Source organism: Sinocyclocheilus grahami, unplaced genomic scaffold, assembly GCF_001515645.1.
Source record: "Sinocyclocheilus grahami isolate Dianchi unplaced genomic scaffold, SAMN03320097.WGS_v1.1 scaffold119.1, whole genome shotgun sequence".
Classification (NCBI taxonomy): Eukaryota; Metazoa; Chordata; class Actinopteri; order Cypriniformes; family Cyprinidae; genus Sinocyclocheilus; species Sinocyclocheilus grahami.
In genome coordinates this window covers 736,471-764,283 of record NW_015505298.1, presented here as the reverse complement: position 1 = coordinate 764,283, position 27,813 = coordinate 736,471, and the positions used below count along the sequence as shown (strand labels likewise).

The following is a 27,813-nucleotide window of genomic DNA, read 5'->3' as shown; positions in this document are numbered from 1 at the left end:
TCCTGGTATCTCTTGCGTGCTCTTAAAACTGTGCTGGGAGACACAACAAACTTCCTCATGATGGCACGTATGGACGTGCCATCCTGGAGGAGCTGGACTACCTGTGCAACCTGACTGGGTTACAGGTACTGCCTCATGCTACAGACAGTGAGAAGAACCCTAACCAAATTTCAAAACAAATTTCTTGATTAAACATTACAGCATGCTAGTGTGATAAACAGTGCAATTTTTTCATATTTTATTTAATATTGACAAAATTATCCACAAATAACGTTTTTTTCACTCAAAAACTGAGGTATGTAAGCTCCGCTCAATGAGGCCTACGATCAATCAGTTTCAAAAATAAACACAAAATCAGTCCTAATTGAAAGAAAACAAGCTGACAAAAAGATTGATACCAATATTAGATAATAATATAGCATAACAAGAAATCAATAAGCTATTTTTGTAGGCCGGTCATTTTTAACTGGGAACCCCACACGTGATTTTTTTTTTGTTGTTTTTTTTTTTGTTGCAATTTTTAAAAAAATGTTTACAAAATAAAAACTTTTCAAAACTAATTTCTTGGTTAAACATTAGAGCATGCTAGTGTGATAAACAGTGCACATTTTTTCATATTTTATTTAATATTGACAAAATTATCCACAAATAACGCTTTTTTCACTCAAAAACTGATGTACGTAAACTCAGATTAATGAGGCCTACGATAAATCAGTTCCAAAAATAAACACAAAACCAGTCCTACTTGAAAGAAAACAAGCTGACAAAAAGATTTATACCAATATTTGGTGATAATATTGCATAAGAGATTTATAAGCCATTTTTTTGTGAACACCACAAGTGTTAAAAGGATTTGAACACAACCTGAGGGTCAAAGAAATGGCAGTTGCTAACAAGCGGCTAAAAGGGACTACAGAGTTTGTTGGGATGGAACAGGTAAACTCATCAACTCACTAGCCCACTTTCACAGCCTTGTTGTGTTTATAATTGTGCAAAAGACTGAAAGAGTTGTTAAAAACTTAAATGGTGGTGATGTCATACGACCGTAGTGTAATTAGTTTATAACCTACGTCTAGCTTTTAGCTTCTGGTGATTGTAGTTAGGCTTCAAAATTCAAAAGCTGCATTCATATGTGATGAACAAAACATTTGAAATTCGAAAGTTACTTGAGATAAAGATATTTTTTGTGAATTCATTTGCCTTATAGGGACTTTGAATACCCAACAAAATCTGGCTCCACATGGCTGTGTATTAAAAATCAAATATTCTCAGACTGACTTATTTTGTCACATCATGCAGTATTTTTGGATTCAGTAAGGTCAGAAAGATTATTTGATGCCATGCGGTTTCATGCTTGGTAAGGACACAGTGTAAGATATATTTCTGTAGTTTGTCGTCAACACCTATGAGCATCTGCTAACATACAAGTGTGTGATTGCATGTCAGACCTGGTCATATTCTGATCCAGCCTCTATCAGGCTCTGCTGGATGGCGTACTGTAGCAGATCATCTTCCTCTTCTCTAATGTTCTCCCGCTGGTTCCCTCTTAAAATGCTGTAGCCTCGCGGAGCCTCAAACACACAAGGTGGGATCTCTCCTCCACGACATGAGTCTGATTGTTTCACAAACACACATTCATGAAGCCCATTGCAGATTATTGTAGTCAAATGTATTGATCTGAGTTACATCTGTACAACAGGCAGCTCTATAAGGAATGCAATCATTAAACATTTATCCAATCAATTCCTCTCTGGCCATTAAAAATGGCAAGTGCTTTGTCTGAACACTGTATTACTTTGTAACACCATATTTTTCAATCTGGTCATCATCTTAAATGGTTTCTAACAATTACATTTCCCTGAAGGTAAAAGGCAGGTTTATTCTTACTTGTGGAGCTGGAGCTGGACACGCTGGAAGAGTCGCTGCCTGGAGAAGGCGTCTCCGTCCTGGGACTGTCCTTCTGTCCGTCCCCTTCAGCATCCACTCGGGGCAAACCACCCTCTTCGCAACCATTCAGGTTCCCAAAGGTGATGCGAGCATTCAGGATGTGGTAGATGGGAATTTCTGTGGTGAGATGTTGTTATTGTTGCATTAGCCTGATAGTTTAAAGAAATAGTTCACCCAAAAATGAAAATTTACTGAAAAATTACTCACCCTCAGGCCATCCAAGATCTAGATGGGTTTGTTTCTTCATCAGAACAGATTTGGAAAAATATAGCATCCTCTGCAGTGAATGGGTGCCGTCAGAATGAGAGTTCAAACAGCTTATATAAACATCACAATAATAAGTAATCCACACAGCGCCAGTCCATCAATTAATGTCTTGTGAAGCAAAAAGCTGTGGGTTTATACAAAACAAATTAATCATTAACATTTCCACCAGTGAAGAAGTCCATCTCACATCCTTTCCCATCAAAATCCACCTACATCTTTGTTTAGAACTGTATTTGCTTGTAAACGGTGCTTGATCTGTGCATATTTCTCTCCTGATTCAGACAAGACGACTTTTTTACTGGAGAAAGCAATATTATGCATAGAGGACTCATATTTTAGCCGAAAGGAATGATTTGAAATTAATAAAAAGAAAATAAAAACCTCTTAATGATGGATTTGTTTCTTACAAACATGCAGTGTTTCACTTCATAAGATGTTAATTGATGGAGCCATTTGAGCTCTCATTCTGACGGCACCCATTCAATGCAGAGTCCATTGGTAAGCAAGACGAAATGCTACATTTCTCCCAATCTGTTACGATGAAGAAACAAATTCATCTACATCTTGGATGTACTGAGGGTGAGTAAAGTTTAATTTTTGGGTGAACTGTTCATTTAAATGTGTTTGTGATTGCTACCTAGCCATACTTTAGAGACAAATTTGCTGAGAAATGTTAAGTTAAATCTGCCAATTTAAAAACATTTTTTTAGGCACGTAGTATGTTCCTGCACAGTATTTTCTTTTCCTCTCTATCTTACCTATCTTGACAGGGAAGCCAGGAGGTAGGCGTAAGGTGATGAAGTCCCTAAGCTTGGCGAACAGTGTGTTGGAGATGGCCATGAGGTCGATGATAGGAGCTACCTGCTCCGACAGAGATAAAGGGTGTGATTCACACAACCACATCTTGGCTTTGAACCTGGGGGAAAAAACATACTGTACATATAAGACACCTGCGTGACCTCATACAGTCTTGGCAGTTTTTTCTGACATGTTAGTTGGTGTCCAGAAACGAAGCAGCGTAATCTCATATGCCCGTCAAGTGGAGCAGTGTTTTTTAAGTAGTATTTATTATATGCTATTATAGTATTCATTCATATTTTGAATTAGCTCTTATTTTTATATTTTCATTTTCATACTTTCATTTTAATTTTTAACTACATTTGTTATGTGCTTTTGTCATTTATATTAGTTAGTGTTATATTTCATATATATTTCTATATAGCTTTATTTCTATTTTAGTTTTAGTAATTTTAGTACTTCAACTTATTTATTTCAGTTGGTTGCCAAAGCAACATTTCAAATTTTCAATTTCTCAAGTTTGATTCAAGTTTGATTTTAAGTTTGTAATCTAATATTTATATTTTATTTTGTCAAGTAAAATATAGTTAATTTCAATTACTGAAAACAAATTTAAAGGAGTCATATGATTCGATTTAAATTTTTCCTTTCTCTTTGAAGTGTTACAAGCTCTTGGTGCATAAAGAAGATCTGTAAAGTTGCAAAGACTAAAGTCTCAAATCCAAAGAGATATTCTTTATAAAAGTTAAGAGTCGACCATGACTACCTAAAACGGCTCGTTCTAGCACGCCTCCACATGTCTACGTCACGATGTGGGAAGATTTGCATAACGCTGCCCAAAATGTTCACGCAAAGAAAGAAGGCGTAACTTTTATTCTCGCTGTAGTATTGTTGCTGCCGCCATGTCGTGAAGGTGCTGTGTGTTTCGTTGTGAAAGCGAAACTACTTTGTTTGGTCTTCCAAAAGAGGACGATATCGCTTCGTCATGCCTGGAGCTGATCCGTGCTGGTCGCTGAGGAAATACTTCAACTTCGCGCTGTCAATCGCCGGATCGGCTTTCACCGTGGACGAAGCGGAGTCCAGCCCGGGGTCGTCACATGTGGTTGCCGCAGGCATCACAATATGGTAAGGGACGTAACATTTCCGTCACACGCTTGAGGAATTCGGCCAATCACAACGCACTGGATAGCTGGCCAATCAGAGCACACCTCGCTTTTTCAGGCTTTGTAAAAATCTACGCGTTTCAGAAAGGCGGGGCAGAGAGGAGAAACAATAATGTACAGTATGTGGAAAATAATGTGTTTTTTTAACCTTAAACCACATAAACACATTTCATTACAACAAATACACAAAATAATATTTTTTTAGCAGCATCATATGACCCCTTTAACAGTTTTTGTTTTAGTTAATAATACCAACAGTCAGAAATATCATAATTAGGAGTTCTGCAAATATTAATAATGACCAGGCAAAGTCTTATTTAAGCATTAAACATTAATTTTGATACCATGTATAAATGTGATGAAAATTTAAAATTTTCATCATTTTAAATTTAGATATATTAATGCAGATTTATCATTCACAATACAATTCTTTTGTTTTGTTTAGGCTACTTCTGTGTTGTTTCCAACTTGAAAGCTTCCCAGGTGCACTTGAAAGCAGCATCAGGAAACTATTTGAAGAGGAACACGTCTCATTAGTAATGGTTTTGTATGAGTAAGCACCATTATTACTATTGTTTACAGTTGATAAGACTCTTTGAGGAAAGACAAGAAACAAATGGAGAGGGGATCAGGAAAAGACCACAATCTGGATTGTGAACTCTTTTTACAATAAGCAACCACTCAGCACACAACAGAAACTGCATAACAATGTGAAAGAACCATTTTATTTAGAATGTGTCTCAAAATGAAAATGAAAGCAGTATTGGATTGATGCACTACCTTTGTGTTTTGGTGGTGAGGTGACAGGGCTGGCCGATGTCTCTCTGACTCATGTTGGGACTAAAGTACTCCTCAGCCGTCACGGCCAAAGGGTTCGTTGCAGGGCATGATATCTGAGTCACCATAGTGTGCTGAAAAACACACATATACACACACACACTTAATTTTGAGGCTACTGAAGTGACATAATACTAGACAAGCACTTTAGATGTCTTGATGATAAATGAACAAATTCTTGACAGGCTCTGTTCACTCACTCCGTTGTTAGGCCCTATGTGCTGTTCAGCGATACCCAGGAAGGATTGTAGAGGAGTCTTGCCGCCTGAGACAAAAACACAGCAGGTCACATTACAGAAGACGTGCATAATCCCAAGTATCTGTATTACATCACAGTAACCGTAGACAAGACAAAGACGCTGTTTGTTTGGGAATAATTTGAGTGGGCATAGAAATAATGAATATTCATATTCACTATGGCATGCCCACCAATACACATGTTCATTGTGTTTTGTTGAAAAAACAGCATATGCGCTTCAAAAACTAAATTTCTTTATCTGTATTTTCTGCCTTATGCTCAGCAAGACTGCATTTATTTAATTAAAAATACAGTAAAATCAGCGATATTTTGAGATATTATTACATTTTAAATAACTGTTTTCTATTTTAATATATTTTAAGAATTTTCAGCAGTTATTACTCCACTCTTCAGTGTCACATGATCCTTCAGAAATCATTCTAATATGCTGATTTGCTGCTAAAGAAACATTTCCTATTATTATCAGTGTTGAAAACGGTTGTGCTGATTAATACATTTGTGGAAACCATGATACACTTTTTTTCAGGATTCTTTAATGAAAGCTGAAACTAAATTTACTGTCACTTTTGATCAATTTAATGCTTTCTTGCTGAATAAAAGTAGTAATTTATTTTTTTTTAACTCTTACTGACCCAAAACTTTTGCACGGTATAGTATTGATTTAATAAAATGATTATTTTCGATGTGTTATTGTAATTTCTGAAAATATGCCAAAAATGCCAATGTGAGCACATAACCAAATTTTGATTTGAAAAACAAACTGGTCAGTCCTTCAGTCAAACATACCTTTGGGTTTTGTTTTATGCTGGTCGGTGAGATGGTCAGTACGTGTTCGTGTGATTAGCTCAACATTAGAAGCACAGTAAACCTGAAGCAAAGACATTTGAGAACATGAGTTTAGTTCACTCTGTTTTTATAATTTGTTTGTTAATCTGCCACATTATATCCATGACAGAAATATAACATTCACTCATCATCCTACACATGAAATTTGTTCATGGTCTTGACATTTCAAATGATAAAGAACTTTAAAGCGGAGTTAGAATTTTCTGAGCATTTACAGTGAAATGCTCAATATACTTAATTCTTTGTTAACAATATTCAAATATTCGTTTTCACAAATCGTGGATTTTGAATGCTTCGCAAATTTTAATTGACTGTTTTGGCACAAATCTCTCGTGAGGGCGGGTTTAACAGCAGTCTACTCTGATTGGCTAGTGAGATTTTTAATGGACAGCTGCTCTCTGACCTGGATGTACAGACGTCAGTAGTGCGAATATTGGAAAGCTGTCATGCTGTGTTAAATAACTTTTACAAACAAAACTAGTAAGTCTGATTCATATGAAATATTTTTTGCGTGATCAAGGTGGTTTTAACCAATAAATATCTCTTGTCTTACATTTATATCCATTTATTTTCAACACACCTGCACCACATTTAAAAAAGAACCCACTTATATTTTTTCCTTCCCAAACAATGGCAATAATTTTGAAATACTTTTAATGAATGTTTGAAAATATTATTTATAATGCTATATACATCGTTAGATCCACATAGCTACTCATATCCATCTCATCCAAACTGCTTCACTGGAAAAAATGGAAAACACTGTTATGTTGGCTGTTGTTTAACAGCAATTTAACTTATTACACAAACTCGCATATTTATTAGTCTGTTACTTTTTGACGCTTTTCTTTCCATCTTGAATGACGCTTCCATAACGCGTTTGTATCCAGTATAGCATTGTTTCCACAGCCGTGATTTAAAGCGCTGTTTCTCTGGCATTTTCAAAGGCATGTAAAATATAGTGTGACTTGGCTTGATACACAGTCTAATGATCTAACTAAATACAATTTTAAACATCTTTTACTGTATCAATTTTTATGGCCCTTAAATTTCCTATTTGAGACAATGCATATTATGAATGAAGTTATTTCAGGAAGAGACCTCCCTGATTGTAAAGCAAAACGTGATTAGATATACCGAGAACGTGCTACGATTGTTCAGCGAAGTGTGGCTGTTATCTGATTGGCTGGAGTAGATGGTGGGTGGTGTCCACGCATTTGTGGATTTTCAGCGTCTTGATGCTAGAAATGTTTGAAAACCACAAATGCACAGCGAGCGATCCACAAATGCACAGCGAGCGATCTACAAATGTACAGCACACTCACAAATGAATGGCTATGAATGAATAAATGAATAAAAATGTATTTGTGAATATGTTTTTTATTTGCAAATCTCATTTTATTTGTGAATTTAATGTTTGTGAATCTCTGAGATTTATTTGTGGATCTCATTCTATTTGTCAATATGTAAAATTTTTTGTAAATCTCTTTACATTTATTTGTGGATCATAATATATTTATTTGGAATAATGCAACAATTCTACCCCCATATGTACATGACCTGTTTGACATAAAGACTGCAACACGAACGGCACTCGCAAAAAATCTGCTACATCAATCAGGTAGGCAAAATTATTTATTTTCTCATGTAACAAGAAATCAAACGAACATTATGCATTCTAAGTCGGTGCTTTGAAGAAAAATAGACAAGCAGCGCAACATAATTAACAGAAAAAAAGATGAGAACGCGTATCCTTTCTGTAAACAATACAAAACTTTTTCCTACATCTTGTGAACAATCTGCCAGGTTATTTTGAAAAAATGTGCATAAACCACACACTTATAATTCTTCATAAATTAAAAGAACATATTTAAATAGGCCTTTACTGTTAAATGCGATTGTCTCTCCTTAAACTCTGCAGTAGGCCTATACATGACCGTTGGTCCTTTATAGAAGCATTAAAAATAAAACTTATAAAATAAAATTGTATAGGCTACAGAAAGCAAGCAAAGAGTGCACCCTAAGCTGTCATTGACTTCAGCTGCTGCGCGAATGGCTATCATGCGCAACGCTGCAAATCGAATTGTAAATAGAACTTCAGACTGCAGAGTGTGCACACGAATAAGCTAGACGTTTGCGTCAATAAGGTTAAAGTCTTTCTTTGGTCTGCGCACCGGAAGTGATCTGTTAATTCTGCTAAACTTCTATTACTAAAACTAAAACTGAAACAAAACTATATAAAAACGAAATAGAAATGTGTTCACAAAATAAAAACTAAACTTGCCTAAAACTAACAAAATTATTATTGAAACTAATAAAAACGAAACTATATTTTATTGCAAATTTGAAAACGATATTAAAATAAAACAAATTAAAAAATGCAAAACTATAATAACCTTGATCTCTACATAAACATACATTTGCATAGATGGGTGAACACAATCACCTGATTTTGTAAATGTGACAATTTTTTCTTTAAGCAACAAACTTGCACTTGTCTAAAATGTAAAATGCTTACTTTAAAAGAAAAAGTTTAATGAATAAAAAAACATATATAAGAGAGTATTGTTCAATTTAGTGTTATACATATGTTAAAAAACATTTTCACATGTGTCCTCCAAAATGACCCACAAACAGTTTATACTGTATGTAAAGCAAGGTTATTATAGTTTAGCATTTTTTAAAATTTGTTTTATTTTAATATTGTTTTCAAATTTGCAATAAAATTTAGTTTCGTTTTAGTTTCATTTTTTACGATGTATATAGCATTATAAATAATATTTTCAAACATTAATTAAAAGTATTACACAATTATTGCCATTGTTTGGAAAGGAAAAATATAGGTGGGTTCTTTTTAAATGTGGTGCGGGTGTGTTGAAAATAAATGGATATAAATGTAAGATGAGATATTTATTGGTTAAAACTAGTGCTGGGCAACGATTAAAAATTTTTTTTAATCGCGATTAATCGCATGATTTTCTGCGATTAATCGCATTGTTATGCACAACATTCAATAATGAATTCAAAAGTAGTGTATTGTGCACTTTTTCATTTAAAAAGTCCTGCTATATGAACAAAAGTGCAATAACATTTAGCTTGCAAACACTTTAAACAAATAAGGTGCTTTTTTACAGCAGTATTCCTTTTACATAGCAGTTAAAATATTTCTTGTAAATCTCAATTTATAGCATTAATGTAATCAAATTAAATATAAAGGGTGTACCCACACTAGGGGCAATCTTAACCGTGCCCGAGCGCGTTTGATTCCCAAATCCCAGTTCGTTTGACTAGTGCGATCGCTCCGTGCCGCGGTTCGTTTAGCCGTCTCTGGCTCGGTTGGAAGATGTGGGCCAGAGCGAGGTTCAGTTGGTGGATGTGTAGTGTCGGAGCGCTGAACTTCTGATAAGTGCAGCATGAATGCGTGAACATTTCTGAGCGGCAAAAGTGATAGATCAGTAAAGGAATATATTGTGAGAGGGCAGTGTGTTACCGCGTCCCAAACGACTCAAAATAATAAACCACAAAGTTAACAAAACGATGCACTCCACTGTGCTGAGCGAGAGCACTTCTCTGCTGACTTCACGCGCTATCAGAAACGTCCTATTTCCCACTTATGAAGAAGTCATGAGAGCTGCTGCAGTCTTAGGCCCACCCCAAATGCTCTCATTGGTTGAGACGCGTGATGACACCCATCCCAAGCCAGTACTAATCAACATCCCACCCCTCCTGTGACCCATGGTTTGTCTGTATATGTATTCAGAGCAAGTGAGCAACAGACTTTCATAATTTAAAAAAAATGTTAATGCGCGATAAAATAATTGTCGGCGTTAATCAATTAATGCGTTAACGCGATAATAACTCGTTAACTTGCCTAGCCCTAGTTAAAACACATGATCACACAAAATATATTTCATATGAATGAGACTTACTAGTTTTGTTTGTAAAAGTTACTTAACACGGCACGTCAGCTTTCCAATATTCGCACTACTGATGTCTGTACTTCCAGGCCAGAGAGCAGCTGTCCAGCAAAAATCTCACTAGCCAATCGGAGTAGACCGCTGTTAAGCCCGCCCTCACGAGAGGTTTGTGCCAAAACAGTGAACGAAAATTTGCGAAGCGTAAGCGAAATCTGTGGCAACGGATTCAAAATCCACGATTCGTGAAAACAAATCTGAAAATTGTCAACAAAGAATTAAGTATATTTGAAGAGCATGTTACATTTTTGCGACTGAGTTCTTTTTTTCATTTTCATAACGTTTTTCTTCTTTCGTAATGGCATATTTTTGATCGTTTCTGGAAAAGTTATGTTCAGTTTTATAAAGTTTAGGGGTGACCCCGAATAGTCGAAGATTCGATGCTTTGATAGGAGAAGCCTGATTCGACTACCAATCTCACAGTCGAATATTCGCTGAGGTGTTATGATCATGCTGTTTTGGCTATAAAGGGGTGCTCAAATGTCTGATTTCACATAGAACAACCGGTTTTCTCCCAATAAGTTAATATACAGCCTATTAAGATAATGCTGTAAATAAGAATCTGAAAAGAAAGAAGCTTTAAATAATTTTAAATAATTGTAATGTGCGTGAATAAATCCAACCACCCCTATAGATTTAAGTTAAGTTTCCCTTTCCATAATCCGTGACCGACAGAGGAACATCTTGGCGGCGGGGATTTAAAATTTTAACAAGACTCAAACTGACACAGGGAGAGTGAAAGACTGGATTTTTTTCAATCAGGTAGGGTACAAAGCAGGACCAACAACAATGAATAATAATGACTATGACTGGACTAGTCACATTTGCCAGTTTGCCAGCTAATTAACACACACCTTAACAGCCTTCCTATTAGCCAAGGATAACTGTCAAGATAAATAAAGATATTGAACTTGAAAAAGGTTTATCAGCTAAGGTGTTTAATTTCCTGTACATGCATCAGTACATTTTGTGTTTCTGAATTCTGTAGTGATTCTTAATTGAATGTTTCCATGCCTGTTCGTACATATACAAGTGAAATAAAATGTATTTGTATTGCGCTCTTCACATTACACATTGTTTCAAAGCAGCTTTACAGAAAATCATGATGTTAATGTCTATAATATCTTAATATCTCTATCCCTTATAGCCGCGTTTAGCAGATTGGAGCTGGTTGATAATATAGTTTACATTTTGCAATAATACAAACAATCAAGCAGTTGAAATTTGTATTATACTTATATATCCAACTGCGTGATAACATTATTTGACATTTTGCGACAAAAAAATTGGCAGTTGATATTTGCTACATATCACTTTACGTGAGTATACTGTGTGTATGCAGACAAAGTTGGATATAATATGTATCCAGCTTTATGTGTAGAATTGTGCGATAATACAGCTTGCATTTTGCATCGATATAAACAATCACACAGCTGAGATTTGCTATATATTATATTTTGCCTTATGTGAGTGTATTGTATGTGTGCAGGTAAAGTACAATGTACTATTTAATATACAACTTTTAATATATCGGTGGTGAAAATATAAATTACATTTTTTGACCATATAATGACATCCAAAAGTCTGAAAATGTATCTGTTTTGCATGTTTCTTATTTAATATCATTGTAAATTATATTATTACAACTTTTAGCAAAAAGATTTGAACCAAAATTTTCAATATGTTCTCAGACATTTGTACCCACTGAATATTGTATTATGATATAAGCTGTACCTTTGCTTCGTACCCATTCACCACCTCCGTTTTCTCACTACGCCAGCCAAGAATGCCCGTTTTATTCCTGCAGAGACATTCAGGCATGTTACCAGGTTGCCAACGTGCCATGCAGACAGAGGTGAGTCCAATATCACACATTTTATGATGAAGCTTAGTCCAAAAGTGCTGGCTCACACTCTTGGCTTAACAGAACAGCCACAGTAAAGGGTTACGATGCCCTTGCTTTTGAACAGTTTAATTGCCAACAATGACTTGGCAATTGTTATTAAGTGCTCACCTCTCAAAGGAGATGTTCCTTGTGTCTAGCTGTGTGGCCACCACGGGAGTGGATAGACGGGCCGCCACCTGTTCGTCGCTAGGTTGCAGCTCCCCCAGAAGGCTCAAAGCAGTTGTGCACGGCCTGGTGGAGGGTGAGGCGGGAGAGGAAGAGAGGCAAGGCAGCGTCTCACAAAACACCAGCTGTCTGTCATGATCCACTTCCATTACCATAGCGCTGGAGTCTGAGTGACAGGTGGAGAGAGAGAGAGAGACTGAACGGATGGAAGCCAATTAGAGACTGTGGCGAAGTGAGACTGAGGTTGTTTCCATGCCAATGATGGCTTGTTTGAAAGAACACTGAGCGAGAAGTGGCATCGAGAACAAAAGCGGAGATCAAACCCAAATCTGATTGAAAAGTAACGGGTGGAGAAAAAGAAAGGTCGTTCAGTGCAAGAAAAAAGCCATCGCACACACCTTGACCCCTGAATATGAAGCTGCGATTGCCTCTTTGCCAGGTCATTTGCTCAAATCCCATGAGCGTCGTGTCCACCCGCAAACACTGACCACTCTTCCATACCCGATATGTGTCACTCGGACAGATACGAGACACGAGAGGAACTGGAAATAGAGGGAGAGTTCAACAATAGCAGGACATGAGGATGTGGAACAAGGAAGTCACTGTCCAAACATGCCATTTACACTTTTTTAGGGCACATATGACCTACCCCAACTCGTAAACTCCCATTTCATCTCCACGTAAAAGTCTTGCACCTGAAAGGCAAGAGGGGAAGAGAAGGTTAGAGTGAATGTGAGCATACAGTGGGAGGGCAAAAGCAAGAGACGGATCGCTCTGCAGGGAAAGACATGAATAATAAAACTCCTAGAGAGATGAGGAGCGGGGAGAACCAGAGCGCTTGCACATACATCATAAACAAAAGGAAAAGAGCTACGGGGCGCCCAGGGTTTAAGAAAACTGGTAAGGAAAGGGAAAATAGAGGTCTTGTAAACAAACAATGATGTAGACCCAGCGGTTTCCCGTAAACCTGTTTGTTTGTGTATCTGTATGCATGAATCTACTGGAATGAAGGGCTCAGGTGTGTAGGCAGCAGGTGGTTGTTAAGCTGGTGGCTTGTTGTTTTGTCATTAACAGGTTCAGGGTTTATTAAGGCACATCTGGGGCTGACCTGTCGGAGTCTCTCTAACAGGTGCGGGATCCCTGCCAGTCTCTTAGTGTTGCGCTGGTAGTCACGGTAACGCAGCACCAACCGCACCATCTCCGGGTTACGTGTGCTGATGGCCTCCTGCAACACTGAGACAGAAGGTAAAGTAGTGTTACCAAAATTAGGAGATGTGTCATATATATTTACATTTAGAATAGCTTTGTTGTCATCTAATGCTCACTTAAAGATCATCTTTAAAAATACTAATAAATTAAATAAACATCCATTTGTCATACAGTGCACTATAATGTTGGGATGCCGAAATTTACCTGTACACTGTAACTAAGTTGTAAATAAAAAAAGATAATTGGAGAATGTTTTACAAGAAAATACTATTTCTGCATTTTATTTCACATTTAATCTATATGTTACTCGCAACTGTTTGGGAAATTTACTAGCAATTTCTGAGTGAAAATTATTTCTACACCAATTTTTTTTTCTTAATATATGTTAATATATTTTAAAATGTAATTTATTTCTGTGATGGCAAAGCTGAATTTTCAGCAGTTATTACTCCAGTCTTCAGTGTTACATGATCCTGCAGAAATCATTCTAATATGCTGATTTGCTGCTCAAGAAACATTTCTTCTTATTTTTATTATTATTAAGAATTATTATTATCAATATTCAAAGCACTTGTGTTGCTAAATGTTTTTGTAGAAACTGTGAAACATTTCTTTAGGATTCTTGGTAACATTTAAATGTCCTCACTGTCACTTTTGTTCAATTTAATGCACTTTGCATTAAAAAAAATTGTACTGACCCCAATCTTTGGAACGGTAGTGTAAATAATGACCAGCTTATCATATTGGGCAGAATTACTGCATCCCCTCTCAAAATGCAAAGGCTTTTTCGCTGTATTACCTGTCCAGCCATTTCTGTTTTCTTTGCTGACATCGGCTCCATGCTGGACTAGCAGATGGGCGCACTCGAAATGGCCTAGTGTGACGGCCAGGTGCAAAGGAGTCCGGCCCCGTGGGTCCAACACTTCTAAATCAACCTTTAAGACAGAGAGAGATTTGTTTTATTGACCACTTCATGCAGTAAAATATTTCACAAACACAATTCTCTGTTTCTGCCCTTAAACAGAGATCTGTCAGAGCTGTGGCGTAGTAGTTGATGCATGTTCTCCAGAGATGGCGAACTTTTGTGGTCAAATGCAGGTTTGAAAAACACCTGAATTGTGTCCCATTACATTCCCCCTTTATAAGTTCAAACTATTTCTTTCTGCCATTCTGTTAATCAGTGTTTAGAGGTTTAAACATCACTGTGCCTCATCAAAGTTGTAATTTCAGTAGTGCTGGATGCTGGATTCCCAGACAATAGTGTCTTTCTCAGCTCAATTTAGTTTAATGTTGATTCAATTTAGTTCAATAACAGTGTGAATGTTCATTAGCAAATTCAGCTCTAAGATAATAGTGCATAATTCAGCTAAAGTCAGTTCAGTGTTGATTCAGTTCATTTCAACAATAGTGCACTGTTCATCAGATTATGAAAATAGTTTAATTCCGCTATAATCAGCTCTACAGAAAGCAATAGCATTGTTATTCAGCTCAAGTCAGTGTTGATTCAATTCAGTTTAACAGTTCATCAATTATGAAATGAATGACTAGTATGCTATTCCAAAAAACTGGAAAGGGAAAGACATGCAGATAAGATAAAAAAATAAGTTTTTTAAAGGATATTTCAACAAAAGAAAATGACAATTGTGCCATTATTTTCTCACATTCTTATTGTTCTAAACCTGTATGACTTTCATCTTTTTAACATAAAATAATATATTTAGAAGAATATATATATGCGTCTTTGTCTACACCAATTCAATTGAATCGAATTCTGTTTTGAACCCCATTTTCTTTCAAAATATCCTAGTTTGTGTTCCACTGAAAAAAGAAAGTCATGAAGATTTTGAAGAAACATGAAAGTGATGACAATTTAAAAATATGAAAATGTATTTATGATAATATTGCAGTATTTGCAAATCTTGAGAAAGCCTTCAGAAAGAAGCATGCCAAGCAAAAACAAGCATCATTCTGGCTACCTGCTATGCGGAAAGAATCAATGGCAAAAGGAAGAGAAGGCAGAAGTGAAAGAGTGTGACAAAAAAGAAAAGTGACAGGCGATAATTAAGGCACCACACCCGAACATGACACAGAGCGCGCTCACATGACACCTGACAGCCACAGTGAGAAATGCTTCCACACTCAAACTGAGATCTGCGCTAAACACACTGTGATTCCACACTTGTGAAAACCAGTGCCGTGACATGCCGTTCCTCCAGCTTCTTATCCGAGTGATCTCTCTCAGTCTCTCGGCCCCTTTCGAGCCTGTCAACTATGTCACTGACAGTCTTGAGAGTTTCAAAAGAGTTTATGATTCTCCTTATGGGAGGATCATTTATAATAAGATCATCGCTCACTGTCATCCGTTTTCTTTCAAAATATCCTAGTTTGTGTTCCACTGAAAAAAGAAAGTCATGAAGATTTTGAAGAAACATGAAAGTGATGACAATTTAAAAATATGAAAATGTATTTATGATAATATTGCAGTATTTGCAAATCTTGAGAAAGCCTTCAGAAAGAAGCATGCCAAGCAAAAACAAGCATCATTCTGGCTACCTGCTATGCGGAAAGAATCAATGGCAAAAGGAAGAGAAGGCAGAAGTGAAAGAGTGTGACAAAAAAGAAAAGTGACAGGCGATAATCAAGGCACCACACCCGAACATGACACAGAGCGCGCTCACATGACACCTGACAGCCACAGTGAGAAATGCTTCCACACTCAAACTGAGATCTGCGCTAAACACACTGTGATTCCACACTTGTGAAAACCAGTGCCGTGCCATGCCGTTCCTCCAGCTTCTTATCCGAGTGATCTCTCTCAGTCTCTCGGCCCCTTTCGAGCCTGTCAACTATGTCACTGACAGTCTTGAGAGTTTCAAAAGAGTTTATGATTCTCCTTATGGGAGGATCATTTATAATAAGATCATCGCTCACTGTCATCCGAACACAAACACAATCATCCCCTTCACCTCCACGTGCCACACATTTCAGTAAATATGCTTATGTTTATAGATGCACGATGACCCATTAATCATTATTTGATGAGTTGGCTGGCTATGGTCATGTTGGCCATATTTATAAGCGTAGCCTCCGAAAGCAAGGTCATGACAGACAGTGCATGTCTGTTGAATCGTGTATGTGGAGCAGAAATGAGAGTCAGGACAGCTTTATTTAGAGACTTGTATGTGAGCCATGTTTGCTGTTTTTAATGAAGCATTTGGATTGGCTGTGTGGTAATGGAAACATATTATTACCCAAGAGCTTAACTTGTGCTGCAAGAGCTGCTTTGGAGTACTGTACTGTGTTGATTAACTTGGTGCACTTAATTACACCTCACTCAAGGTGCATGTGTGTGTTCTTGTGTTTTCTTTTCTGAGCCTACAGTGCATTATTTATTCATAGTTGGTGCTAGTATGGCTACTACAGTTGCTCATGAATAAACTCCTAACTAATTGTAAGTATTAAACTTCAGCACGTAGCTCATCTAACTTTTAAAAGTGCTCAGATTTGTAATTTTCCCCTGGTGGGTGATAAAATATTTTAAAATCCTATAAAATTGTATAGAAGTAGAGTCCTGAACCATATCTAGATACTGAAAGAGATTTGAGGGTGGGATCTTTTAACTTGGACTAGTAAGAAAATACTCTAGCAACAGCCAAGCAACATGCTAAATTCCACCCAGTGTACCATGGCAACACTTTGGCATAATTTTACACTCACAATTTCTTCAGAATATTTAAAGCCGTTATTCATATGTAAATTATTTATTATTTATATACTACTATAGTATTTATTAATATTTTGAATATATATATATATATATATATATAATATTGTTATATTTTCACTTTTGATTTAATTGTAGTTTTATTTATTCTGTGTGTATATAATTATTATTAAATATTATTTTACTTTATTTCAGCTTTATTTCAATTAACGAAAAAAAAATATTATGGAAAAGGCCTCAACAAAAAAAAAGAAAATGAATTAGTGAAGACATTTATAATGTTACAAAAGATTTCTATGAAATAAATGCTACTTTTGAACAGTAGTGTATATATATATGCACAACTGTACTATATGCACTACACACATGCATAGAACTGTCAACTTTACTCCAAAATTATAATTTTGTATGTTTGTATATAACTGGGAAAAAAACATTGAGGTTTTGATATAACTGTGGTATTTTGGTGGAAACTACAGTTACCATGTTAAATCTTTGTAAGGTTTCTTGAGCGGTGAGGGTCGGCATATACAGAATAATAACAATAATAGAAATCCTACCTGAAACAACTACACATTACAGTTCTCCAGAACTCATCTGTGTGTGTGTGTATATAATTATTATTAAATATATATATTAAAGCTATAGCTTTGATTTATTTTTTATTTCAGTTGTAGTTTCAGTAATTTTAGTATTTCAACTTATTTCAACATTTAAATCTAGTTAGGTTTTACATCTAATATTTTACTTTATTTTAGCTTTACTTCACTTAAGAAAAAGCTCAACAATTTTTTTTACCACCCATTTAAATTTACATTGGCCTTAACATAAAAATTTTAAATGAATTAAAATTTATGATTGTAAATTTAAAAGTAAAAAAATCTATTTTTTGCATTATATATAGTGTGTGTATATATATATATATATATATATATATATATATATATATATATAATTAGTAAACATTTAACATTATTTAAAAAAATAAAAAGTATTATTTTTCACAAATCTAAATACATTTTTTAGGCTTCATCATGACGGCACTCACCAGTAACAACTGAGGCTCGGCGGCCCCTGAGGGCCTCTAGCTAGAAAAACACCAGGCTGGTCCCCGGAGTGAGATGAGTGCTACGAGAAAAAGGGTGTGGATGAGTGGTGGGGGTGGGTGTTGCTATGGTAACCCTGGATGAGGAGTACAGGAGATGCAGGCTGAAGGAGGGAAAACTACAGTTTTAAGTGAATGATGGCTCTCGCATCGGTCCTCTGGGGATCTCCGATCAACCCTGACACTAGAGACGGCTCAGATGACTGACAGAGAGGGAAAGAGAGAAGGCGATAACTGTCAGGAGGTGTGCATGCTTGAGCCGGTGAGAGAGTGTATGAGTGAGGGACTGAATGAGATTGATAACTGGTTCTGAAAACTTCAGGGAGGCATAGATAGAAACGTGTACCTTGGTAAAACAGATTAGCAGCTGTGAGAGGAGGACGGAACAAAGGGGAAGAGTTCGGGAAACATCAGCTGTTATAGACTGACCTTCTGGTGACCTGAAATGCTGCTCTATATACCCATCTGAGACATGCTAGACAACACACACACACACACACAATAACACAAACAGTCCCTTATCTCATCTGATCACACAGCCACATACAAATACAGACAATCACGCTGACTGTCATCTCCTGTCATTTGTATTACAAAGATTTACCATGGCATCCACCAAAACAAACCTCTATTAAATTTAACACTACAAAATTTTGTCTCATTACTTGTCCCACATCAGCTGGGCTGAGAGATATAAATGACACCATAAAGTATGCAGATCATTTTTTGGAACTAATTTACTACAGTATTCATTTATATTGTTTTTTTTATTTATATTAATTTTAAAATGTTAAATATTAAATACATTTATAAAATAGTATTAATAAATTAATGAAACATTAATTTATTGTAGTTTTACATCAGTAAGCAAATGGCTAGTGCAAAAGTGTTGCTATGTGGTTGAGTTGTGCTATTAACTTGTAAGCAATCTATTTTTCGAAGCAAGCAATTTTCATGCAAATGGATGCACAAAAAACGGGCATGAACACCTGCAGACTTTAGGTGAAGGAGGGACAAGAGTCATACCTAAGAACCAGAATAGACAATAGGAGGTTCTTTCTTGTTGCTAACCACATACTGTAGCAATACACTACAAATCGCTAAGAATACTTTAATTCTAACACTGTAAATTAATAATATATTTTATCCTTTTTGTATTCATTTATAAAACCGTTAATAAAATTGGTATTCCTTAATAAAAAATAAATAAAAAATACTATTAATATTAAATATAAAGTTTTTTCGTGACAGTAAATACATTTATAATGTTACAAACAATTCTAGTATTTATTAATATTTGATATATGTATATATATCAAGGCTATATATTCTGTTTTAGTTTTACCAATTTTACATCAAAATTCCAAAAAGAATAAATTTTTTTTCATCTGTTTTTATCTATTTTGCCAAAGCAACTTTCTAATTTTTGTTAATGTTTTTTATTGGATATTGTACTTTATTTCAGCTTTATTTCAATTAATGAAAACAATTTTCACCTTTTGTACCTGACAAGTCCATATTTTCACTGGCCTCATAAAAAAAATGTATGAAATGAATGAAGATATTTATAATGTTGCAAAAGATTTCTATCAAATAAATGCTAAACTTTTGAACATATATACATACATACATACACGCACACATGCATACAACTGTCAACTGTACTTCAAAATTATAATTTTGTATATAACCAAAAAATCATTGAGGTTTTGACATAGCTGTGGTATTTTGGTGGAAACTACATTACCATGGTAAATCTTTGTAAGGTTTCTTGAGCGGTGAGGGTCGGCATATATATACAGAATAATAACAATAATAGAAATCCTACCTGAAACACCTACACATTACAGTTCTCCTGCTCTGACTGGAACTCGTCTAACCCACCTACACTGCATCTCACTGACAGCCCTGAAACAAACAAGCACACTTTCCTGCTGACATGCATGCACTACATCAAACACAAGTGCACTAACTCAAATTCATTTTAATTACTAATCACGCCCCACCACATTGAAAGTGACAATCATCTAGGGTCCATCCTCACATTTTCACATGGATGCTCTTCCACATAGCTGTCCATCCCATCTCTTCTTCATCTCTCTCAGTTGTAAGCCTGCTGGAGACTGCATTATTGATAGTAATCTCTGGCTGGTGCATCTGCTCTTGCACTCTTTCTGCCTTGGCTAATGTTTTCTGGCAGCTACTTAAACCAACATCAATCTTTCATTGGTAGTCCAAATTGTGCATGTGGGAGGCAGGCAGAAGAAAATCATATGTGTGAGTGTGGGGTGCATATCACAGCATGCGATAGATTCCACTGAAGCCTTTGCAAAGGCTCTCTTGTGTGGCCGCATGCATAAAAATGCACATAGTGCATCCTTGCATAGATATACACATGCACAATTAGTTTTACACATAAATGGAATCATGTGCCTCAGTGCATTCACTTAAACCGGCATTTATTTGAAGACAAGACAGAACAACATCAACGCACAGAAGCACTTAAAGGCTGTGATGTGGCAGAAGAATGAATTGCATAGACATGGATGCAACCCAAGAGAGAGTTGAACAAGAACTTGCAGGTTATTTAAAGTCTAGGTAGACAGACATATTGCAAGGAAGGAAGAGAGAGGGAGAAATATGGGCCCTTGTTCAACTTTTTATGCGCTATTGTGTCACAGGAGGTTGACACACACCCACGGTGCGGTTCATATTGTTGAGATCGACATCCAGAGCTCGGCTATAAGGGCTGAGTCGACTGCCTCATAGTGTAGGAGGCCGAAATAAACAGAGCTTCACCAAAACATAATGGAACAGCCATCACTTTTTAACTAAATGTCAGTGGAAAAATATACTATACAGTCGGAATGTCTCAATGGGACAACAAAGACTATATAAAAGACATTCAGCTCCATTTCACATTCAAAACTGTTTTGGATATGGCCAGTTTAGAGTCCATTCTGGAAATCCAAGCAATCTGACTGTGCCAGTGATGACATGTCCTTCGCTTTGCTCTGGTAAATGCCACAGTGCTGGTGGGTTGAGATAAGAGGAAGAGGAAGTGAGAGAAGTCATAGTGCAACTCTTTCGATGTTGAAAAGGATAGTTCACTCAAAAAAATTATGTATTGTAAATATTATATTTTATATTTTGTTTATAGAATATTTTATTATTTCATATATTTATTACTATTTTAATATATATTTATACTATAATTTGAATAATATTTCAACTGCTTTTGTCCATGAAAGTCAGTGGGGTCCAAAAACACAAACTGTTTCAACATTTCTTCTTTTGTGTTACGCAGAAAGAAAGTCATACAGGTTTGGAGATACCAGTGTTATTTTAGTTACTATTATGATATTTATTAATATTTTGAATTAGCTTTCATTTTTACAGTTTCATTTTTCATTATAATTTCAGTTAATTTTTTTTAGTAGGCTAGTTTAATTATGTCCTTTTGTGATTTTTATTAGTTTTGGGGTTTTTTATATTTCTATTTAGCTTTATTTTTATTTTTAGTACTTTTACTACAACAACTTGAACTTATTTTATTTCAGCTTCTCATTTCTCATTTTCATTTTTTTTTTTTTTAGGTTTTCCATCTAATACTTAGTGTTATACTTTATTTTATTTCAGCTTCATTTAAATGATCAAAAATGATTTTTAATAGTTTTAGTTTTAGTTTACAATAACTCTGGGAAAGACATGAGGGTGCGTAAATGCAGAATTCTTTATTTGAGTGAACTATCCCTTTAAAAGGAGAATACTGACGCACTAGGTGTTATACTTCCTACGATTTTCGCACAGTATGGCTTGAGGTTATCCAAATTAGAATAGGGGAATGTTTACTGGAAAAACAAACATCTATGTAAATCATAGAGATGAGTAGTGCTTATGAAATAGAGCTTTGTAGTATTCTCTAGTAGGCAAATGCAGCACAGCTCGCCTATTTGGGTCATGTACAATTGATAGATTTGTATGTGTGTGCAACATGTTTGATTGTGTTGCTACTTATCATTGTATTGGGAATTGAGATAATTAACTTTCTCAATCTCAATTTCTTAATCAAATTAGATGCAATTGCACCTTTCATTTCCATATTTTCAATTCAACAACCCAATTCGCTGGCCTTGTACGAGCTCTGTCTGTCATTGTCCTTGTCAGTCTGTTAAAAGCTTCCCATAAGTTAACAAAATCTCATCAGCCTCCTCCCAGCCGCCCAATGCTTGTCCCCTGTGACAACGCTCTGTCGCAATTAGTGTTGGGTTACGGGTGGAGAGCAGGAGGGCCGAGTGTTGAAGAAGAAAAGCAGTATATCAAACAGGAAAACTAAACAGATGTGTGGACAACAGCAAATGTGCTGATGGAGGGCTGCGGGAAAAGAAATTGCCGCCGTGTTGTTGTGTATTTGCTGAGGCACTGCTGACTTAACTAAAAAAAAAACACAAATCTACATGCTGCTCGACATTTTGTCTTATTTTTGGACTTGGTTCTGTAGATGCATCAGCTGGCAATGGCTCTTCTCTCTGGTTTTCTCCATTCAATCACCCACTCTATCCATTCTCTTCTCAATTTCCTGCTGCTCTCCTCCAAGCTGTCCTCTGTCCAATTCCTCGCCTGTGACTGTTTTATGGCACTGTCAAGGCAAACTGCAAATTGAGCTTCTTTTCCCTTCAGTAACTTCTTTACCCCTCCTCTTCCTCCTCCTCCACCACCACCCGATCTATTTGCTATTCATGTCCCTCGCTCTCCTCTGTCCTAATAGCTTAAGTTTCCCCCCTCTGTTCTTTCACTGACACCTAACATCTATCCCATAATCCTGTGTGCTGGTGCAGCAACTTTTCCCCTTGTCAGGGTGGCTACGTGCCTCATTCACTGGAGAGGAACGATCGAGACAGCATTGACCTCCCTTCGCGCCTCATGCCGTCCCCGGAGGGACCCGGTTGGACTCATCGAGCGACACCCTACCGTGCCAAACGTGGCTATATTATGCTGTCAGCAGCCTTTAAATCAACTGAACTGGAAGTGCTTTATATCGCAGTGATTATCAAGAGGGTTGGGGGCTGAATTATTACCATCAACCTGAGCCATAAAAACCGGCACAGGACCAAGATGGCTGGTATTGGAATGAGTTGCAGTTTGTTTGGGGTTTGGAAAGATGGAATCATGAATGGTTGCTGTGACTGAGATGGAAGACTTCACTCAAATGAGTTAAAATTATTTACTCATAAAGCAGAGAGTTAAATCAGAATAGTGAAAGTAGAGCATACAGGTCTTGATGTTTCCTGAAGTGGACGTTTGATTCAGCTCTACGATCTCAATTAGTCTTCTTACACACACTTCTGCTTGTTACAAAAAAATGCATTCTGGTTTTCATGTTGGGCTCTTCCACTACTGTTGCAACTCTTTAACTTTATAATAGGAGTAACCTGATTTATGTCAATGACAAATTATGTATTATTTATTGAAGCTATTGTATAATATTAAAGTGCCCCTATTATGCCATTTTTAAGGATCCTAATATTGTTTTGGGAGTCTCCTACAATAGGATTACATGCATGCAAGGTCAAATAAAGCTTTAGTTTTCTCAAAATATGCATTTAATATCACCTCATTTTCCAGCGATTCTCAAACGATTCATTCAAAGCAGTTCTAAGATTCAGTCTCTCTAAAACCCTCCTTTCCGTGAGCCTACTCTGCTCTGATTGGTCAGATGGCCCATTCTCTTGTGATTGGTCTATGGATTATACAGCGCATGTCGGAAACGATACGCCCATTGCCATAGTTCCGTATTTTGAATGCTCGATAGAAACTATAAACATCTATTATTTATCATACTTGTGTTGTGATTCAGTGGAGCCAGCTGGTCCAAATAAACAGGAGCCATCTTTCAAGAGCAAGCGTTTAGTGAATCCCGCCTTGAACTCTCCGAGATTTTTTTTAACTTCCCGAGATTAGAGAAGCAGTCGTCAGTAAAATGCCGTGTATGTGGGCGGGGTCAAGTTGTTCGCTGCCGGCCAACGTAGAACATAGGCGGGAATTATGCAAATGTGTTACCCCATGACGTGTAGCCGTCACGGAAGTGGGATTTTAATTACTAACGACTCGTTTAGGCTGTAGAGAGTCGATTCTTTATTTTGGGAGACAATAACTTTATTTATCATGCACTTTTGGCTTTACAACTTTGCTGATCGTTTACATTCACATACAGCTACATTACACACTGCATGAAAGGCACTGCATAATAGGGGCACTTTAAATATTTTAAATTAAACTGGAATAGAATTAAAGAGCAATGTTTTAATGAGTTAATTTTTCTAATGAGTCTGTTTTTCCACCTTTAATGCTATTTTACCATTATGTGTCTACTGGTTTGTCTATTTGTAGTTTTTGAAAGAATAGACTGATGTCACACAAATTTTGACAATTTCTACAAATCTGTAAATTAATGTTGCATTAAAGTTGTGCTGTAACGGAAGTAGCGACAGATCTTTTTCTTCCGTGTGATGTACATTCGAGTTAAATGGATTATCGAAAAAAGAAATTATGAAGAACAGGACTTGGTTCTATCCATCGTTTGTTGATAAATAGAGGCAGATCTGAATGCAAGCTTGTAAGAAAGGGTGGTTTTAGGCTGACTTAACGATTGGTGAAGTTTGGGAAAACATCATCGGGAAAAAGTCTGTTGTTTCACCAGGATGACTGAGTGAGATCTTGATTAAAAAGTACTTTCACAAAAAAGTAATACAAAGTAATTTATCGAAAAAAATAAAAAAAATTCAACACACGCATGGATGAATCATTCACAATAAGATCAATAACATGCATTTAGAAAATAGATTGAATTTCCATTGCGTGCCAGCCTTTAATAATACTTTCAAAGATGGTTGATCATAAAGAACCAGCCTTCTTCCCTGACAAAATCAACCTGTGTGAGCTATTGAACTTCAGTATGTAATCAGTGATTCTATAACACAGTACATGCTTATGCTGCTCACTGTGCCATGGGAGAGAGAGAGCATCTCATGCTGCCATCTGTGTCTTAATATTTCTTGATAAATCTCTCACAGATGCAATCAAATCAAATGGAGTTGTATTCATCTGATAGTGTTTGTACTTCTCCCATAGAATATAATAAAATAGGATGTTGAAACTGGTTTATTAACAGAATATAAATTCTAGAATAGAATTCTATTCTATTAAAAAACAGAACAGGTTCTTTCATTTATAGGCTGTACAACATGTTCCTTTTAAATCAGTTGAACTTCTGCTTTGTGAAACTCAATAAACATAACTAAACCAGTCATGTTGTAATCTGTCTGTTTGCTTAGTGTGCCTATTTGCAATTTATTTATTGATTTTTTCATTTCCTTCCCACACATTCAAATCTACCATTCACTATCTTTGGCCTATTTATAGTTCTGCACAGTAATCTCAAATTCGAATTAATTACAGACTAATTCCACACTGATTCGTGGAATAATGTACTACATTAATAATTCTTTTGAAGAAGGCTGATCAGAAAGACAAACACACCCTCTCCTGACACACCATCTATCCTCAGGAACTGTGAGTGGTGAACGTAGGCTGATCTGTAAGCATCATTCACCCACAGCCTTTGTAGGCAATGCCACTTTATTCTGCAGCCTCTCAGTGTTTTACACGATCTCAGATCGAAATAAAACTGCATTTGAGATCAAATGACAGACGTGTAACATGAGCAGGTTTGGAGAACAAGAGACTGTGTGTCGAAACCTAGTGAGCTACCTACCAAGACGCGTTCGAACGTTATACGCCCAAAAATGCGGACTAGGTAGGCAACTCACTAGGTTTGAAGACACAGCCAGGGTGTGAGGGTTTTTTGACACGCATTTCTGTTTGCAGTAAACATATTAGCAAGTAAATAAGCACTTAACTGAATAGACGTGTTATTAATGAACCAGCAAACGATGAAGAATCACTTTTCGCCCTTTCATCGCAGATTACAAGCCGAAATGAAGTATCAGTTTTCTCAATCAAACGCACGGCCCGCTCCTCACAGCATCATCCGCCGCGAGACTGTCACGCGGAAACGAAAGCATCTTACCTGCTCGCGCGCTGAGAGCTCTTTCTCCAGCTGCCGGTGTTTGTTATGCCACACCAGATAATGCAGGTGGTAGCGACTCTTCTCCGGAGTTTTTCTGGCAGAAATCATCCTCAGTGCATAGTTCGCCGCTGCTCTCTCCCCCGTTCCGTTTCCCTGTTTTTATGCGATATCAGTTACTTTTATAAAGGGCGCGTGCTATATTATTATTGCTGAAACGACAGGTAAGGGCATTTCTCTCCATTTTCGTATCCAGCATCGCCTTTTGCATAGAAGCTTGGCGTTCCGCGTGTCTGTGTTGAAAGGCAATTTAAGGCTCTCCGTTCTGTACTCCACTCCTCCTGGTCTCTTCTCCTCTCTCCTCACACACTCAGACGCGCGCACGCTCGCTCGCTCGCGGAGGCTGAGGCAGGGCTCTCGTTTCTCTGATGAAAGCGACTCACATCTATGAGCCATTGAACTTCAGTGTGTGATTCTGTCATGCTGATGCGGCTCACTGCGCCATGAAAGAGGACATAGAGGGAGCATCTCATGCTGCCATGTCTTAATATTTCTTAATAAATATCTAATGGATTCAATATAATTTTTTAACAGAGCATATTCATAATTCTATTCTATTAATGGAATGGAACAGATAATAGAACAGAACAGGTTCTTTATATATTATGTGCTGATTTTATCAATAACAATGTGTTGCTTTATCCATACTTAACATTATAGTATAGTATATATAGTATTAACCTTATACTGTTACAACATGTCCAAATCAGTTATTTCAAAACTTAAACCTCTGCTCTTTGAAACATATATAAAACGTAACTGAAATGAAATTGCCATGTTGTCATATTTTAACTGAAACATATGTCTAAATTATCCCATTACTCCAATAGAATCAAATTGAGTTTTATTATAAACCTCTGCTCTTTGAAACATATATAAAACGTAACTGAAATGAAATTGCCATGTTGTCATATTTTAACTGAAACATGTCTAAATTATCCCATTACTCCAATAGAATCAAATTGAGTTTTATTCATTTGTTAGTATGAAATCTTACTTAGAATCGAAATGAATTTTTTATTTTCTATTGTGCTGATATTATTAATATCTATTGCGAGAAGTGTTCCTTTATCCATCCCATCCACCCATCTAAACCAGGGAATAAGACTTAGTTCATATTAGCCATATCGCAACTGCAATATGATCAAGTAGATATTTATTCATCAACTTCATTAATAATATCGCCGTCTCGCATAAAACATGAACTCAATCCATGTAAACATGTCAGTAGTCACGTATGTTGACAGTAAAAAAAGAAAAAAAATTCAAGTTAAATCAAAAATAAATATGCATTTATTTTTGTTTAACCTTTCCTTTTGTCCTCAATTGCTTGTTAGTAAAATATTCGATTTTATACTTTATTGTTTGCAGATTTCTGGGTTATATTGAGCTACTGTGTACATTTTTATTACATTTTTCTTCAGCACATTTAGCACATTCTTCACATACTTACAGAAAAAACACAGT

The 27,813-nt window shown here is 36.3% G+C and overlaps 1 protein-coding gene across 2 annotated transcripts in view; it reads right to left on the bottom strand.

Moving 5' to 3' along the window:
* LOC107589713 (ankyrin repeat domain-containing protein 13B-like) overlaps positions 1–26,641 on the bottom strand; it is a 35,556-nt gene extending 8,915 nt beyond the window's left edge. For both annotated transcript variants that reach the window (XR_001609700.1, XM_016278215.1), the window contains exons 1-13: positions 26,290–26,641; positions 14,171–14,306; positions 13,271–13,395; positions 12,812–12,857; positions 12,561–12,704; positions 12,106–12,328; positions 11,826–11,892; positions 6,058–6,139; positions 5,213–5,277; positions 4,956–5,086; positions 2,973–3,130; positions 1,888–2,064; positions 1,449–1,612 (exon numbers count right to left, since the gene is read on the bottom strand). Coding sequence is in view for 1 of the 2 variants with exons in the window: in XM_016278215.1 (XP_016133701.1) it covers positions 1,449–1,612; positions 1,888–2,064; positions 2,973–3,130; positions 4,956–5,086; positions 5,213–5,277; positions 6,058–6,139; positions 11,826–11,892; positions 12,106–12,328; positions 12,561–12,704; positions 12,812–12,857; positions 13,271–13,395; positions 14,171–14,306; positions 26,290–26,397 (1,626 nt within the window). In the remaining variant the exon portion in view is untranslated. The remainder of the gene's footprint in view (positions 1–1,448; positions 1,613–1,887; positions 2,065–2,972; positions 3,131–4,955; positions 5,087–5,212; positions 5,278–6,057; positions 6,140–11,825; positions 11,893–12,105; positions 12,329–12,560; positions 12,705–12,811; positions 12,858–13,270; positions 13,396–14,170; positions 14,307–26,289) is intronic.
* Positions 26,642–27,813: the final 1,172 nt, after the last annotated feature.